This window comes from Macaca fascicularis, chromosome 16 (assembly GCF_037993035.2).
Source record: "Macaca fascicularis isolate 582-1 chromosome 16, T2T-MFA8v1.1".
In the NCBI taxonomy this organism is placed as follows: Eukaryota; Metazoa; Chordata; class Mammalia; order Primates; family Cercopithecidae; genus Macaca; species Macaca fascicularis.
The window spans coordinates 42159895-42178523 of NC_088390.1; the positions used below are offsets into that span (position 1 = coordinate 42159895).

General features: G+C 45.3%; 1 protein-coding gene and 1 pseudogene across 2 annotated transcripts; both read right to left on the reverse strand.

Moving 5' to 3' along the window:
* Window positions 1–858: 858 nt before the first annotated feature.
* On the reverse strand, window positions 859–16686 carry HEATR9 (HEAT repeat containing 9). 2 transcript variants are annotated; one of them, XM_045376128.3, is made up of 15 exons: window positions 16478–16686; window positions 14261–14310; window positions 12751–12932; window positions 12299–12431; window positions 12038–12094; window positions 11787–11843; window positions 11042–11099; window positions 10535–10665; window positions 4318–4500; window positions 3864–3956; window positions 3631–3750; window positions 2605–2678; window positions 2087–2138; window positions 1568–1654; window positions 859–1314 (listed from the first exon to the last, which is right to left on the reverse strand). In XM_045376128.3, exons 1-15 carry the CDS (start codon window positions 16563–16565, stop codon window positions 967–969), a joined length of 1713 nt encoding a protein of 570 aa, XP_045232063.2. In that variant the 5' UTR covers window positions 16566–16686; the 3' UTR covers window positions 859–966. The 2 variants fall into 2 exon arrangements, with proteins under 2 accessions (XP_045232063.2, XP_073875127.1); XM_074019026.1 differs by lacking the exons at window positions 12299–12431; window positions 14261–14310; window positions 16478–16686 and having other exon boundaries at window positions 12751–12831.
* LOC102128629 (probable ribosome biogenesis protein RLP24 pseudogene) lies at window positions 8426–10308 on the reverse strand (annotated as a pseudogene).
* Window positions 16687–18629: the final 1943 nt, after the last annotated feature.

Sequence of the window (18629 nt, forward strand, 5' to 3'; positions counted from 1 at the left end):
GTCAGAAGATCGAGATCATCCTGGCTAACACGGTGAAACCCCATCTGTACTAAAAATACAAAAAATTAGCCAGGTGTGGTGGTGGGCACCTGTAGTCCCAGCTACTCTGGAGGCTGAGGCAGGAGAATGGCATGAACTCGGGAGGCGGAGCTTGCAGTAAGCCGAGATTGCGCCACTGCACTCCAGCCTGGGCGACAGAGCGAGACTCCGTCTCAAAAAAAAAAAAAAAGTGATTAACCTTAGGATTAAATATCAGATTTGTCTGACTCCAAAGTCTGGGCCCTTCCTTCTTGATAGGGGTTGTAGCTTGTTGGGATTGGTGTGGTAGGTCCTGTTAGCAAAGGGAAACTAAAGCTTCTTCCGTAGAAATAGGGGAGAAATTAAGGCAGTGTTAGAGAATAAAAAGGGTCTTTCAAAGGGAATGACCTAGAGAGTAAATAGGGTCTTTCAAAGGAAAGGGTAGAAAGCAGGTACCTAGGTAGACGAGGCAGCAGAGAGGATGGTTGGTTCTGATTAACGCTTAATTATCTCCTGACCACTGGTAGGGAGGTAAGGGGTGAGGGCAAGTTAGTAAGAGGACGTGATCCAAGCTTTCCAGCATTTTCTCCTAGTTTTCTCTATCTAGGCAGAGACTCCTCTCTAGCTTTGCCGTCAAATTCTGGACACAGATAAGCACTTGATTTAGGGAGGCAGGCTGGCCGTCCAGAGAAGCTTTGACTCTGTCTTTCCCTCTTTCCTCTGGTAGAAGGGCATGTGGCTGAGTGGAAAGTATACACAGGCAGGAGTGAGGAGACCTGTATTCCAGTGGAGCTTCTGATGAACAGAAGTGGCAGTAGTGATTCCGAGAAATGTGGTAGGTAGAGTGACACTTGTTTATTCATGGAAGGTAAGTATAGATTGTTTTCTCAGGGGAGCCTGAGAAGCATCTTTAGGGAGGGAGTCAGGGAGTAGACCCAAAGAACTGACTTATTTGGCAATTTCAGCAAGGACCCGGAGCTGTTTCTTGATCCTTGGCTGCCAGGGCCCTATGGCCTGTGGCCTATGTTTTCGTGGTTTCGAGCAGTACGGTGGGAAAGCAGGTGTTTTCTTTTGGCCTACTTTGGTGATGGACTTTGCAGTAAACAAGGGGTTCAGCTTTGCAAGTCGAAAGTCTTGAATAGTTAACTCTTCTGGGTTCTCAGGCTCTTTCCGGAACCTTGTGGGCTCTGCCTTCACATTGGTCTTAGGTGCCTCGTATACAGAGAGAACCTTGTTTTTCAGCTTGTTTTGGATCCAGGGATCAATTGAGGCACAAAGGATTAATGTTTCTTGTAGCTGCGTTGAAACAAAGGTCCTAGTGCTGGCTCACTTTGGGTTCAGGCTAGGAGACTCCAGAGAGGGGACACCCAAAGGAAGGGGGAATTCTAGCCACAGGGCACTGTGGCCCCAAGGAACAAGGTCAAGGGACAGTGTCTAAGGGCTCATGACCCTCTCCTCCTGACAAGGAGCAAATGGTGGTGAGATAGGTGGGAGAAGCTTGGAGGAGGGATAGAGAAGAGGAAAAGGTGGGCAGGAATGCCTTACTTACACTCTTCTTCACAGCCTGGTGGTTTTCTGCATCTAGTAAATCCAGGAGCAAGTGGAACACTTGTGGGCTGCGGATCCCCAGGACACCCTGGTAGAAGCAGAGTGAGAGTGCCTACGTAGCCAGCCCCAGGAAGATGCCTTATACTCTTTCCCATTCTAGCCCCTTTGTGAGACTCTGCAGCATAGAGAGCGGGGAGATAGGGTTTCCCAGCTGAGATACTCCTTTCCTTGCCATTTGGGACCACTACATGGGACTTTAATGCCCATATTTGCTAGGAGGAGTCAAGACAATTTCAGCAGCATCTAAGCAACACCCCTCACATCAATCTTCTGTCCCTTAGCCCACCCACCCCCAACCCTGAAGAAAAGGTTATCTTAACTCTCGGTAGGGCTGGAATTCTAAAATAAACAACTTCCCCAAAATGTACAGGCCTTTATTCCCCTCAGTGACTCTGCTCAATCGCCTACTCCGCCTGCCATCAACACAGTAATTGGGTCAGAGAAGCAGAGCCCACCTTACCAAAGAGATGACTGCTTCCTGGCGTGCAGTGGCATCTGGGTTCATCAGTTGTCTGTGTAGAAGGGAGTGAGTATGTTATAGTTGAATTAAGGAGTAGGGGAAGTGGAAGGGAGGCTGGTTGCTTTTTAGGTCCAGAGTGAATTAGGCAAAGTGATGCTAATTTCATTCATTTCCTTCTCTTGTTTCTTGGATCAGAAAAGGGGCTGGGAGAGGAAAAAGAGGCACCACAGTTTGCCAGAAGGCACTGAATGATGATCAGGACTGTCCAGAACTTTTCTTTTAAAAGTTCTTTTCGTGTCATATTTTCAGCTTTATAGCAACCTATACCTAACCTTAGTAGGTATTATTACTCTCTCTTTACAGATGAACAAAAGCTCAGGGGTCAAAGAGTTACTTGGTTAGGGGCACAGGAAAGGGAGAGCTCAGGACCTGCTGCACTGCAGGTTCTCAGCTCTCACTGACCCTCTGCCCCCTTCCCACACCTAGGATTTGGCCCTGGCAGCTCCCAGGCCACTCACGCCTCCACCAAGTTCATCATCATAGGCTTCAACTTGAGTTCTTCCACAGTTTGAGCCACAGCCTGCCTCACAGCCTGCAGAGGGATCAAAATGAGTCAACAGAGAGAGGGAATGCGTAGGGTACACATAGGAGGGTCTCCTAACTCAGTCTGGGGTGCCAGGAAGTCTTCCTGGAAGAGGTGATACCTGAGCTGAATGAAACTTGGAAGGTGAGTAGGAATTAACCAGGCAGATGGTTGGGGTTGGTCAGATTTTAGGAGCAGAGGGGAGAGCATATTCATAAATCTGGAGGCAGGAGAAGGTGCAGAGAGGATGGGGAGCTGAAAATAGTTCAGCTCAGAGAGGTGACCAAATGGACTCTTCCAAGCACTCTGAGTGCTCTAATTACCCTGGGACAACAGGTATAAATCAGGACATGGTTGTTGTAAGCATAGTTGGTGCGTCGTTCTGGCGGGGAGAATGATGAGAGGTGAAGCTAGAGAGGCAAGTAGGCTTGAGCTGTGGAAGCAACATAAGCCATCCACAGGGCATTGGGAGCCAATAGAAAGTTTTATGCAGAGAAGGCACAATCTGATTTATATTTTTAAAAAATGTCTTTAGAAATATAACACCTAGTTTTATAACAAGCTATAGTAAATACAAAAGCAAGGGAACATAGAGGAAGGTAGGATTAATGCTGGTTGGTGATTTGGGAAAGCTTCCCATAGGAGGTATTGTTGGGATCGGTCTTGAAAGAGCCATACAGTATTTTTAGTAGGCAGAAGGGGAGAGGGGTTACTTACTGGTGCGAGTGAATAGTATGAGACAGTTTTTTACCTTATAGAAGGAAGGATGACTCAGATCATTTTAACCTGAGAGAACTGCCTGAGCAAAGGCAAGGTGATATGAAAACATGAACTGTGTTAGTTGAACAGGAGTAGGTCAGGATGAATGTGATACTTTGGAGGAAGCCAGGGGAGGTCTCCAGAAAAGGGAAAAGAGAAAGGTTTGGGTGTCTCTAGGCTTGGGAGCTTTGGTCTCACTTACGAGGAAGGGTTCATTATGCGTCTTCCTCCTGAGCAGGTTAAATGTGAGTTCCTCTAGCCCCTGTGCCTGGATCTGTTCCAGCCCAATGGTCTTGAGCATTTGGGTGGCTTCAAAGCGGTCCTGAGGTCGGGAGTGAGGGTTAGCGGGGAGGTGTGAAAGATGGATTCCCTTCTTCATCCCCTAACCCTATCCTAGTGCCAGGAAAGGAAGGGTACAGGCAGTCCAGAGCTTACCTCAAGGACACTGGAAGAACACAGCTGGTCTAGGACGGCCCTGATGACTGGGGCTGAGTGCACATGCATCACCTTGACCAGCATCCTAAGTGCCTATGAAGGGCAGGGTAGGGCAGGGTGTACAGGGCCTATAGGCATCTGTGTGGCCAGGTGGACTTGAGGTCTGAGCCTAGAACTGGTGAGGAACAGCTAAGGTCCTTTTTCCTGCCTCTTGGCCTCTTGAGAACAGAAGTTCATGTGTATATATACATAAATGAACACCCATACCTATCAAATATACACAGACACATGTACACTTATATGTCCATATGAACCCATACTTATACGTGGACATAGTTGTAAGCACGCAGAGGATACTGCAGTGCTCCACCACTAGGATGGCAGGATCCAGACCACACACAATTCAGCAGCAGCTTCTGTTTTCCCAGGTATCCCAGCCTCCCGCCCCTCACACCTTCATCCGCTGGGTCTTGAGTCCTTGGCACAGGCACTGCAACAAGAACTCTTGGACCATGTTGCTGCGAGGCCTCAGGAAACCCAGGCACAGGGCTGCCTCCAGAGATGCTTCACTGGACGACTTCTTGATCAGTGTCTGTAGTACAGGCACCAGCTTGCCCTCATCCCCGACTTGAGTCCTCTGTGAGGGAGACAGGACACAAAATGGGTAGGGGGAGGGGCTATGTATTTAGCCAGGCTTTGTACTTTATGCTTCCAGACTGTATTCACCTTCCTCCCTAAAATGAATCTTGTGCATCAGATTATTTCACCCAATTAACTTATTCTTGCTGTCACCTACTTGCTCCTAGGTCAGATCTCATTTCTCTATAACTATCTCATGGATGGATCACTGTTACTCTCTTCAACACTTCTTCTGTGTTAATTCCTGTCATTTAAAAAAATGTACATGTGAGTGATCCCATACCTCTCCTCCAATATCCTTGTTCTCTTCTCTGCCTCAGCCATCCCACTGAGAGACCTGATCATTACCCACAAATGCAGCTTCTCCATAATCTCCATTTCATGGATCCCACTCTGACCATCACCTCTTTTTCCAGTTCCTGCGGCCAACAATTGTTTGATTCTACAAGGGACTAATAATCCATTGAGCCTGCCACCTTTGCATTCTTCCACACCTCCGTCCCTCTTGACCCAGCTTAAATTCCATGATCCTGCTGTAATCACTCCCCTTCCTCACCCTCAACTTCTTTACCCACTCTTGCTTCATTCTACTCCCTGGACAGAACTACAATCCTGGCTAAATCCAACTCTCCACTTTGTGCCACTACTTCCTGGAAAAAAACACTGTGGCAGTGAATGATCTTATTAAAATGTGTGAACCACAGACCTCATGTAGACCCTTAATGCTGCCTGGTAATCATACTGTTTTTCCCTGGGCAGTTCTCTTTCTCACTCTTCTAATTCACATCGTTTCTGGAACACTTCTTCCTCTATTCTTATTCTTGGCTAATGACCTTGCTTTCTACTTCACTGAGAAAATAAAAGCAATAGAAAGGAAGTTCCATAGACTCCTATGACCACTTCTGTCCAACTTCCAATACTTGCACCCATATGCCCATCCTTTCTACTTGTTAACTATGGACTATAACCATCTATCTAAGGCCAGTCTCCACTTGTGTCAGACTTTATCTCTTCTCACCTGTTTAAGGACATCGTTTAAGAGCATTGTTATTTTTCACACTCTCTTCAAAGTCCTTATTTATTTATTTATTTATTTATTTTTTGAGATGGAGTCTTGCTCTGTTGCCCAGGCTGGAGTGCAGTGGCACGATCTTGGCTCACTGCAAGCTCCACCTCCCAGGTTCATGCCATTTTCCTGCCTCAGCCTCCCGAGTAGCTGGGACTCCAGGCACCCACCACCATGCCGAGCTAATTTTTTTTGTTTTTGTATTTTTAGTAGAGACGGGGTTTCACCAAGTTAGCCAGGATGGTCTCGATCTCCTGACCTCGTGATCTGACCCTCTCTGCCTCCCAAAGTGCTGGGATTACAGGGGCGAGCCACCATGCCCAGCCCAAAGTCCTTATTTTTCTAACAACTGGATCATTACTCCTCAGTGTGGAAACATGCTGTTTTCTTTTTTCTTGACTCTACTTCTGTGCCAACTACTACCTTTCTAGCAAAACTTGGAAAGTTGTCCATATTTGCTGTCCCTAACTTCTTTTCTTCCCAATCTCTCTTAAACCCACTCAAATCAGGCTTTCACCTCCACTACTCCACCAAAATGGCTCTATTAAGATAATCAATGATTCAGCCGGGCGCGGTTGAGCCTAGGTGACAGAGTGACCCGTCTCAAAAAGAAAGATAATCAATGATTCCCACATTGTTAAATCCACATATGAGTTCTCAGTCCTTACATGACTTGATATGTTTGATTTCTCTTCTCTCCTGGATGTATATTCTTCACTTGATTTTCAGAACACCACACTCTTGGTTGTCTTCCTACCCTATTGGCCACTCCTCAGTATTTACTTGTTCCTTCCCTTCTCCCTGACCTCCTAATATTGGGGTGCCCCAAAGCTCAGTGATCTCATCTAGTGTAGTGACATCATATGCTGACAACTCCCAGATTTCCTTCCCTAGTTCAGACTTCTCTCCTAAACTCCAAATTGTATATCTAACCATTTACTTACCACTTCCCTTGGAGTTCTGGTGGATGTTTCAGACATAACTTATCTAAAACTAGATTTCTGATGCAAACTCCAAACCTCTTCTACAGCTTTCTCAACCTTAGTTGATAATAACTTCATCTTTTCAGTTGCTAGGCCAAAAATCTTGGCTTCATCCTTGTTTCCTCATTGTCTTTTACAACTCATTCAACCTGTCAAGAGTTTTGCTTTCAAAATATATCCAGCATTTGAGGCCAGGTGCAATGGCTCAAGCCTGTAATCCCAGCACTTTGGGAGGCTGAGGTGGGCAGATCACCTGAGGTCGAGAGTTCAAGACCAGCCTGACCAACATGGAGAAACCCCATCTCTACTAAAAATACAAAATTAGCCAGGTATGGTGGTGCATGCCTGTAATCCCAGCTACTCAGGAGGCTGAGGCAGGAGAATCGCTTGAACCCAGGAGGCAGAGGTTGCAGTGAGCTGAGATCATGCCATTGCACTCCAGCCTGGGCAACAAGAGCGAAACCTCATCTCAAAAACTCCCAAAATTATATATATCCAGAATTAAATCACTTCTTACCAACTCCACTGGGATCCCCATGGTCCAAGCCATTATCACATCTCGTCAGGATTATTTCAGTAGCTCCTAATTGATCTCCCTGCTTACACTTTTGGCCCGTAACCCCCAGTCTTTTTGCAGCATATAAGTCAGAGTAAACCTTTTGAAATGTAAGTTACATCATGTTATTCCTCTGCTCAAAATTTCTAATGGCTCCCTATTTCTTTCTTTCTTTTTTTTTTTTTTTTTTTTGAGACAGAGTCTTGCTCTGTCACCAGGCTGGAGTACAGTGGCATGATCTTGGTTCACTGCAACCTCCACCTCCTGGATTCAAACGATTCCCCTACCTCAGCCTCCCAAGTAGCTGGGATTACAGACATGCGCCACTACGCTCGGCTAGTTTTTTTTTTGTTTTTTTTTTTTGTTTTTTTTGTATTTTAGTAGAGATGGGGTTTCACCATGTTGACCAGGATGGTCTTGATCTCCTGACCTTGTGATCCACCCACCTCGGCCTCCCAGAGTGCTGGGATTATAGGGGTGAGCCACTGCACCCAGCTGGCTCCCTATTTCACTCAAAGTAAAAGCCCAAGTACTTAAAACAGCCCAGAAGGCCACATATGACTTAGTCTCCTATTAACTTCTTTAACTTGACCTCATTTCTTATTGCTGTATTCTTACTTCACGTTAACCACACTGGCCCTCTTGCTTTTTTTTTTTTTTTTTTTTTTTTTTTTTTTTTTACTTTTTAAATGGTTTTATGTGCAAATAATAAGCAGATGTTGTACCCATAAATTCTACTTTCCAAAAACGAGCTTTTTAAAAGAAAACCACATAACAACTTTTAAAAGGCACTGGGATTCCTCTGCTTCTAGATCATTGGTAGGCTAGAAAAATAAAGTTTGTTCTACCGGGAATCACAAGTTAGAACTGAATATTCTCCAAAGTGGAAACTCTAGAGTGTAGTGTCACTCCAGGCAAAGATTATTCAGTTCTCACCCCCAGCATCCACAACTACCTATCAGAAGGCTTAAACCAGGTCAAAGCAGTCCAGCATAATTAGGCTTCATCAAACAATGTCATTATGCTCTTCTAAGATGCAAATAAACCAAAATAGGAAATATTAAAATCAAAATAATATTTGACAGTGTCATACAGATTGTTAGTTCCCTGATGTGTTCCTCCTTCTGTAACATTAATAAAGGGAATATTTTACTGCAAAGAATATTTTGTTTTATATATCACTAGCCATGGATTTTAGCCATTAGTTATTATATGCTGCCTAATGTCATTATCCAAATGGCATAACCGTTTTACGTCCACAATTCACTTCTGTAGTTATAAGTAGAATTTTCATGATTTACATAAATCTATTAGTGAAGATTTAACACTGAGATGAAATCTAACATTCATAATACCTGATGTTTTGTAGATGGCAATGTAGGAAAGATATATTTTAATCACTTTTCATTTAAGTGACCTTATGTAAAAAATAAACTAATAATTTAGCAGTTCGAAGTCTTCAAAGGGCATTTTCAAATGTACATAAAAGAAATGGTTACAGAGATTTTTAAGAAGCATCCTCTTGTCCACATCCTCTTGTAACTGCTGTACCATTTTCTCTTCCAACTGCTTCGCTTTGCCTGCAAGAGGGGCTCGGATAAGATGGATGTTTTGCTTGACTTCTTTGATATCCTGAACTTTCTGTAGCTCTTTATTTTTCTTCAATCTGTTCATTATAAATTTAACGTGGCATTTCTGTTTGATCTCTTCAACTCTCTTCATTGCATCAATAGTTTTATTCCATCGCTCTTGCTAGCATTTGATAGGTTCATTTCTACGTTTTTAAAATTCAAATGAATTATCCACTGTAAGCTCTTTCCGGAATGCTTTGGTCCACCTAACTTTGTGAGGATTGCACTTCTTTTTATAGTTTTTATGACATTTAGATTTACAAAATCTGAACACCTTGCAATCATTGCGGACAAACATCATGTCGTGGCTTGGGGTAGGTGGGCCCCGAAGAGAAGTAACACTTCTTGATACCCTTGTTGAACCTGTGTAGGTCCTCACCAACCAAACGCCATGCTTGAAAGCCCTCTTGCTTTCTTAACCATGCCAAATATACTCCTCCCTTTGCATTGGTCCTTCTGCCTGGAATGTCTTCTCTCAGATATCTGTAAGGCTAACCCACTCACTTTCTTTATGTCTTTGCTCAAATGCACCTTCTAAATGAGGCCTTCCCTGTCTACTATATTTAACATTGCAACCCATCCCTACTCCCACTTGTCACTCCTGATCACTCTTACTTACCCTGCTATGTAATTGTTTCCATTGTACCTGTCACCTCTAACATACTACATAATTTTCTTTTTCTTTTTTTTTTGAAATGGAGTTTTGCTCTAATTGCCCAGGCTGGAGTGCAATGGTGCAATCTTGGCTCACTACAACCTCTGCCTCCTGTGTTCAAGCAATTCTGCCTCAGCCTTCCAAGTAGCTGGGATTACAGGTGTGTGTCACCATGCCTGGCTACGTTTTTTTTTTTTTTTTTTTAGTGGAGACAGGGTCTCACCATGTTGGTCAGGCTGGTCTTAAACTCCTGACCTGAAGAGATCCACCCACCTCAGCCTTCCAATGTGCGGGATTACAGGCGTCAGCCACCATTCCCAGCCTAATTTTCTAAAAATAAATTTATTGGTTATGATGGGTCTCCCCCATTAGAGGGTAACCTCCTCCATAAGGACAGATATCTTTGCCTGTCTGGTTCACTGCTATATCCCAAGGGCCTAGGACAGTGCCCGGCACATGATAGCTGTTTATTTTATATTTGCTGAAAAAATGGATGAATGATGGATTCTCTTTTACATAGAGCAATGATGGGGTCAAAGTAAGAGAACACTAAAGGAGAAAAAAACAGTAGGGTCTGAGGACTCTCTTGGGCCCCGTGTCTTCTTGACAGGTTTTACCTTAATAAGTTATTTTAGAGATGATAATGATAATGATGGTTACCACTGAAAGAGCATAGGCATTGTACTAGGTGTTTTACATACATTATCTCATTTAGTCCTCTCAACAGTACTATCAGGCAATTACAGATGCTCCTCTATTTACAATGACATCCCATGAATGAGTTTATCAGGTTGTAATGTCATACTCATGGTAAGTTAAGGAGTGTACTGAATATGTGTTGTTTTTGCACTGTTGTAAAGTCAAAAAATCATAAGTTAAACCATCTAAATCTGGAACCATCTGTACTGTCTCCATTCTCCATTTTAAATACAAACTGCAGCTCTGAAATTTGGCTTTTCAGAAATGGACTAGTAAATGGCCAAGCCATATGCTTCTATTCAACTTCCGAGGGAACTCCTCAAGGACAGTGTCTTCCTCTATCAAAGCTGTGCTAGGTTAACTTCTTCCTCACCCAACCCCCAGCTAAACCTATCAATTACCTTGTCCAGCTTTGCCCCTAGTTGACTGTCCTCCCAATCACCTTGTCTTTAGAGACAGCAGCCCAGGAGTTAAGAGCCATTCGTAGCCCCGTCAAAGTCTCCATCCTTTGACCCTCATTTTTCTCCTTCAGCTGTTTGATGAGAGCCCGGATCACATGCTTATTTAGGCAACCTGGACAGGGAGGGGCCTCAAGTCAGGGCAGAGCCTCTGGTACTGCCCTTCTCTGCAAGGACCTATTGAACTCCACTTTGCTATTGAGACCTAAGTTCCAAGTCCTAGGTACCACGGTGTTGCCCATCCTCCCAGGATACCAGGGCAGCTGACTGAACATGAACACAATTCCAAGCGCCCTCCCTCTCCCTCTCTCTAATCTCTTTTCCCTTTTCACCCCACCTTCCTCTCTTGGTGCGACATAACTGGGATAGTTCTCAGGCCTTGCCAAATGCTAGGTTGGAGTAGGTGTATGCTCCTCACCCATTTGTCCTTACCCAAAGGAGAAAGTGGTTACACTTTCTCAACTCCCCACCAAGGAAGATGACATACTTACCCAGGATGGCCAGGGTTCGGTAGGCCTCGTACTGTACTTTCTCTGGACCAGTTTGGGCCTAATTTAAGAGGCAGGTGGTAGGAACATATAATAAGGTGATGGAATGTCAGAGCTTTAGGGATTGTCTCAGCTTAACTTCTCATTTTACAAAAGAGGAAACTGAAGCCTAGAAAGTGACCTATCTATTCTCAAATACAGAATACAGGCAAAATGGTTCAATGGAAGGAACAATGCAGTTGGGAGTTAGATGTTTGTTCAAATCTCTATCTGGTATCTAGTAGCCACTTGGTCTTGGGCAAGACCCTTGGTCTTTCAGAGCTTTCATTTTCTTTAAAAAAAATACAGATACTAATTCCTGGTGTTGTTGTAAGAGTTAAATGAGATTATGGATATTAAGAATGCATGTTCCCAGTGGTAAGCTGATGTGTACATATGCGGTGTTTCCAGTTAAGGCAGAGAATGTACTCTGTTCTGGTTTTCAGACTTTCCTGGCTTTTCAGTCCAATAATGTCTTTTTGGTTAGACCGGGGGATCTTCAGATTCTTCCTTCCCCATCTTTTAGATCCAGCTGCTCTTCTAAGAGGCCAAGGACATGAGATGGGGGCATGCTGCACAGTGGTGGCTATGTCCTTACTGGATCTGACCTGCCATCCTAGCACCCTGAGGAGCCTTGTCTATGCCCATGTACCACACATCTCAGACCCTGTTTCCTTCTTTCCTGAACTCCAGCAGTTCTTAGACTCACCACCTGCTGTAGTGCCTTCATGACAAACTTGTCACTGATGCGTAAGCATCCCAGAGCCTGCAGGAAGAGGGATGGAGGAAAGAGAAGGAACCCTGGACACCATCCCCAGGAGTTACCATTCTCTGGACACAGCTGGAGTTTGTGCTTGGAATACCATCCCCACAACCACCATCACATCAAGCAGCTTTTTACTTTCCAGCTCGACCAATTCCTGGCTGTAACCACCCTCCTGTATCCTTGCCTTTTCTCACCTGTGCTGCATAGAATTGCTCATCCTCTCTGGGAGATTCCAGGCTTTTTGTGAGTTCCTGCCCATCCAAGGCAGCCAGTGGAAAGGAAGACAGAGAAAAATACAGAATTTCAAACTAAAGGGAGCTCATCCAATCCAATCCCTTTTCCTACCCTCCCTCTGTTTTTCAGGCAAGAACTGAGGGCTGAAGGATGGTGTGAGCCCAAGGGAAGGGCACCCAGAGGGAGGGAGTCCCCCGCGTCCTCTCCCACATGGTCCTGACCCTTAATCTTTGCCACTTCAGGGGGTCCCAGGTAGGCTCTAAGGGCCTAGATTGCATCTCAGATTTTATAGTCAGCTTGCTCATGGGGAGATGGAACGTTTGGATGTGGGTTTGATGTACTTCTTTGATGTACCTGTGTGAGAAATTGCATAGGCAGCTTTGGTCCCCTTGTACCTTCCCTCCTCAGGTTGCACCCTCACCTCTGCCACAGGGCTGCGGCCCACCTCAGAAATGGGACCAGAGGAAGACAGATGAGGACTCAGTGATATCCACCAGAGCCGAGCCGAGCCGGCCAAGCCAGGTGGAGCTGAGCCGAGCCGAGCTGCCCTAAGCTCCTCTCTGGGACCTGTAGGCTGACTTGCCTTACTCCCTGGGCCACCCCTTCCTTGCCCTTCCTTACTTTCCTAGAAGATGTGGAGAGTGAGGAGAATATGGAGGCCAGCAAAACACACCTATGGTCATCTCTCATTTTCCTCAACATCTTCTCAGCCTCCCGTTCCTCTCGCTGATCATACAGGTCGTGCCAGTGCGTGTAGATCTCAGGTTTATTGAAGTAGCAGTACGGGACTGAGTTTGGCTTGCTCGGATGCTGCCTCCAGCACTCTGGACTTGGGGGAAACTCTTCCTTTGGCATCTGGGTTTGCAAGTGGCAGAACAGTCAGAGGGGTCCCCTAGGCCCTTACTTGGGGTATGGGGAGGAGGGGGTAAAGAGAGGGAAGGGCAGGGTGAGACAGATGCCCTCTAGCCTCTCATCTGAGCTGGAGTCACAGCTGCAACTTAACCCATTGCATAACTTGGGCAAGTTACTTCATCCTAGCAAGGTCTCAGTCTTCTTATCTGTAAAACAAAGCTAATAATCCTTGCTCTGTGTCCCTACCAAGATTATTGTAAAGATCAAAAGAGATCCAGATTGTGAAGCCACTGGTGATCTGTAAATTGATCTGAACACATAGTTTGGTTAGTTGAGGGTCTCAAAGCACTTTGAAAATGGCATTTGGGTAGGGAAATGAAAAGGCAAGGTGTGGGAAGGATGTGGAATAAAGGTGGGGAAAAGACAGACTGTTGCTCATTCAGATACTTATTTGAGTACCAACTATGTGCCAGGTACTGTGCTGGGTGCTAGGACTGCAGTTATCCTTGCCCTCATGGAACTTAACAGTTTAGCAGGAAAACAGACTTTCTTAAAATAATCTATCACTTAAACAATTGTGAAACTACAGCTCTCACTGTAATGGAGGATTTTGAGTGGGTCAGGGGCTTTCTCTGAAGATTTGGCTAGGATTCATCCCTGTCTCTTCTTAAGCCTTTCTTTCACTCTTTGCAACAGATCTGGGCAACAGGGTAGAGGGGCTTCAGCTGTGGTTCCCAACTTTGTGCTGAGAAGATCATAGTAAAGGTTCTCAAGTGATTGGCATAAGTTCAAAAAATGGAGCATTGATTCACAGTGACTAGGGTTGCAGATTTAGGAAGAAAAAAAAAAAAGCTCCCTCCTCCCCAACAACAAAAAAATACTAGGATGTCAAGTTAAATTTGGATTTTAGGTAATGAATGAAATATTCGGGGCACATTTGTACTAAAACACCATTTGTTGTGTATCCAAAATTCAAATTTAATTGGTCATTCTATATTTCATCTGGCAACCCAAACTGTGAGGGTTGCTAACTGTCCCTGTGTTAACTAATAAAAATGACTTCCATTAGTAAGCACTTTCTGTACAGCCAAGGCCTCATAGACTTTGTCTCATAACAACTCCACAAAGGGAGGTGGTCAGGTGTTAGCCTGTGACACAGGAAGCTCCTGAGGCTCTGAGGGGGAAAGTGACTTGTTCAAGATCACAGAGTTAATGGGAGCGCCAGAGATGAATGTCAGGGTTCTATGAGCTGGCTTTAACGGGAAGGGATAGTTTGCTGCCCCTCCTAACTTTGATACAGCTCCCAGGATAGCAAAAGTAAGGGGTCTTACCTGGTAGCAGGACAAGGGCAGATGAACAGGAGCCATGGCTTTTCTGAGTTCTGGCAAGAGGAATAAGAGTATGTGTGTGGTTCAAATGAGATAGCAGTTGCAGGCTGGGCGCGGTGGCTCCTGCCTATAATCCCAGCACTTTGGGAAGCCAGGAAGGGCAGATCACCTGAGGTCAGGGGTTTGAGACCAGCCTAGTCAACATGGTGAAACCCCATCTGAACTAAAAATACAAAAAAAATTAGTCAGCTGGGCACAGTGACTCACACCTGTAATCCCAGCACTTTGGGAGGCTGAGACAGGCGGATCACGAGGTCAGGAGATCGAGACCATCCTGGCTAACACGGTGAAACCCTATCTCCACTAAAAATACAAAAAAGAAATTAGCCGGGCATGGTGGCAGGCGCCTGTAGTCCCAGCTACTTGTGAGACTGAGGCAGGAGAATGGCGTGAACCCGGGAGGTGGAGCTTGCAGTGAGCCTAGATCGTGCCACTGCACTCCAGCCTGGGTGACAGGGCGAGACTCTGTCTCAAAAAAACAAAAAAAGAAAAAGAAAAACATTAGCCAGGGGTGGTGGTGCACGCCTATAGTCCCAGCTACTTGAGAGGCTGAGGCAGGAGAATCTCTTGAATCTGGGAGGTGGAGGTTGCAGGGAGCCGAAATCGTGCCATGCCTGGGCAACAGCAAGACTCAAAAAAAAAAAAAAAAAAAGAGATAGCAGTTGCAAAGATGGGTTACAGAATAAATACATTCGAGCATTTATTTATTCAGCATTTAGTGACTACTACTACCAGATATTTCACCAGGCACCGGGCAGATAAGGTATAATTCCTACCTTTAAGTGGCACATAGCCTACTACCTTCCTAACTCAATATGTGGTTTGCGGAGCAGCAGCATTGCTGTGCATATTAGAATATTTGTGGGAATTTTGAACATGGCTAGGTCCTTCATCAAACTAATCAAATCAAATTATGTGGGGATGGGGCCTAGGCATTTTGGAAAGCTCCCCAGAAGATTCTAATGTGCAGCTGAGGGTGAAAACCACTGGGGTCATTCAGTGTCTCAAAATTGATTGTGCATTAGAATTACCTGGAGAGGCTGGGCATGGTGGGTCATATCTGTAATCCCAGCCCTTTGGGAGGCCAAAGCTGGCAGATTGCTTGAGCCCAGGAGTTCGAGACCAATCTGGGCAACAAAATGAGACTGCCCCCTAACCCTCAATTAGGAAAAAAAAAAAATCACATGGAGAGTTTGTTAAAATACAGATTTCTGGGACTCATACCCACAGTATCTGATTCACTAGATTAGGGGTGGGGTCTGAGAATTTGGATTTCGTGTTTTTTGTTTTGTTTTTATTGAGACAGAGTCTTGCTCTCTTGCCCGGGCCACTGGAGTGTAGTGGCACAATCTTGGCTCAGGTCAATCTCTGCCTCCCAGGTTCAAATGGTTCTCATACCTCAGCCTCCCAAGTAGCTGGAATTATAGGCACCTGCCACCACGCCCAGCTGATTTTTGTATTTTTAGTTGAGATAGCGTTTCACCATGTTGGCCAGGCTGGTCTCAAATTCCTGGTCTCAAGTGATCCGCCTGCCTTGGCCTCCCAAAGTGCTGGGATTACAGACGTGAGCCACCGTGCCCAGCTGAGGATTTGCATTTCTAACAAGATGCTGATGCTGCTGGTCATGGAATCACGTTTTGAGGACCACTGTTCTAGCTGGAGAGACAGAAGTGTTTCTTAGTGATTAACAGAGGGAAACAAATGTGAAGATAGATGTAGACACAGGTGGTACACTTGAGGGGTACCTAACCTGGCTGGGAGGATAAGGGAAGGTTTCCTAGAGTGAACTGCACAAGCTGAGTCTTCAATACAAACAGGAGCTAGCCAGGTGGATAAGGGGGAAGAGCATTAGACATGGAACACCCTATGCAAAGATTTGGAGGTGCAAGAATTGAGGGTAAAGAGCAGGGTGCAGGTGTGGGAGAAGAAACTGGGGAGACACACAGGTGTCCCATCTTAGAGGGCCCTGTAGGCCCTGCTGAGGAGCCTGAGACTTACCTTGAGGACTGTGCAGAGCCATCAAGGTGTCCAAGGGCCTGCCTTGATGTTTCCCATGGGTTTGCTGAACTCACCTAGACCCTTGCCTGGGAGTGAGAGCCAGGTAGCATTTCTTTTTCAGTCCCCTTCTCTGGGCTCCATTTCTGTCCATCCCAGCCTCACCTTTGGTCCTGTCTGGATATTCCAGCCATGGATACAGGAACATTGACCTGGAGATATCAAAGATATCAGTTGATTTTTCATAGGCCATCTTCTTCTCCTGGTGGAGCCAGAGGGAACCTGCAGCGGGGAATACAAGGCTTTTAGGGGAGTGGGGGCACAGCTGGAGGAGACCTCTCCTCTGTGGTGCAAGAGGTACAGGTGAGGTGTCTGGACTTCTGGAGGTAGAAGCTTCCAAGTGCTAAGCAACCAGGTTACTTTGGTAAATAGAACACTCAGGTTTCACTTCTGAGCCCTAGCTGTGGCATTTGAGCTAGTCACTTTATTTTCTGAGTTTCAGTTTCCTCACTGGACAAGTAGGAAAGTCATGTCTGTCTGGCTTAACGAAAGGGCCTGTGGTGAGGCATAAACTGGAGAAGAAAGTCAAACCATTTGGTGAACTGTCAAGCTCAAGTAAGCCCATGTTAGGATCAGGGATTGTTCTTAGGATTAGTCATTGTGAAAATGGCAGGGATGGGAAAGTCCCTTTATTTATTTATTTGTTTGTTTGTTTGTTTGTTTGGAGAGGGAGTCTCATTCTGTCGCCCAGGCTGGAGTGCAGTGGCATGATCTTGGCTCACTGCAGTCTCCACCTCCCAGGTTCAAGCAATTCTCCTGCTTCAGCCTCCCAAGTAGCTAGGACAACAGGTGCATGCCACCACACTGGGCTAATTTTTGTATTTTTAGAAGAGACGGGGTTTCACCATGTTGGCCAGGCTGGTCTCAAACTTCTGAACTCAGGTGATCTGCCCGCCTTGGCCTCCCAAAATGCTGGGATTACAGGCGTGAGCCACTGCGCCTGGCCCTGGAAAGTCCCTTTTATACACACCCTCTCCCTGTCTTTGGCAGCAAAAGACTGAACTCATCTGTGTGGTAAGGAGCTGCCTTTTTCTTTTCTTTTCTTTCAACTTTTTAAATTTTATTTTATTTTACTTTATGTTCCAGGATACATGTGCAGAAAGTGCAGGTTTGTTACATAGATACATGGTAAATGTGTGTCATGATGGTTTGCTGCACCTCTCAACCCTTCACCCAGGTATTAAGCCCAGCATGCATTTGCTATTTGACCTGATGAAGGAGCTGCTTTTTATACCTCTTACTTTTGCATATTCTGTTCCCTCTACCTGTCAGTCTTTTCCTTTTAAACCTGTTAAACTGTCTCTCAGATCTTTCAAAAAGTCCACTCAAATGTTTTCTCATCTTTGAAGTCTTTATTCTCCCTCAGGGTTCCTGCTCCCCACCCCCTGCCCTGACTCTGTGATAGAATTCCCTCTCTCCACAATGTGACCACAGCTTTTTTACACTTTGCTTTACTTTAAGTCTTTTTCATATGTATAATCTGCTCACAGGTCTGTCTTCCTTACTGGACTATGAGGAATTCGATTATAGACTGTATATTGTGTCATTATTAAGTTTCCTGAGTATGGTACGCATGTTGTGGTTTTATATAATGTCCTTGTTATTAGTAGATACATCCTGACACTTTTTTTTTTTTCCTTTTTTTGAGATGGAGTCTTGCTCTATTGCCCAGGCTGGAGTGCAGTGGTGGCAATCTCAGCTCACTGCAAGCTCCACCTCCTGGGTTCATGCCATTCTCCTGCCTCAGCCTCCCGAGTAGTTGGGACTACAGGCGCCCACCATCACGCCGGGCTAATTTTTTGTATTTTTAGTAGAGACGGGGTTTCACTGTGTTAGCCAGGATGGTCTCGATCTCCTGACCTCATGATCCACTCACCTCGGCCTCCCAAAGTGCTGGGATTACAGGCGTGAGCCACCGCGCCCGACATTTTTTTTTTTTTTTTTGAGACGGAGTCTCTCTCTGTCGCCCAGGCTGGAGTGCAGTGGCGAGATCTCAATTCACTGCAAGCTCTGCCTTCCAGGTTCATGCCATTCTCCTGCCTCAGCCTCCCGAGTAGCTGGGACTATAGGCGCCTGCCACCACGCCTGGCTAATTGTTTGTATTTTTAGTAGAGACGGGGTTTCACCGCATCCTGACACTTTTTAAAAATTTTTAAATTTATTTTTATTTTTATTTTTATTTTTTAATTATACTTTAAGTTCTAGGGTACATGTGCACAATTTGCAGGTTTATTACAGATGTATGCATGTGCCTGAC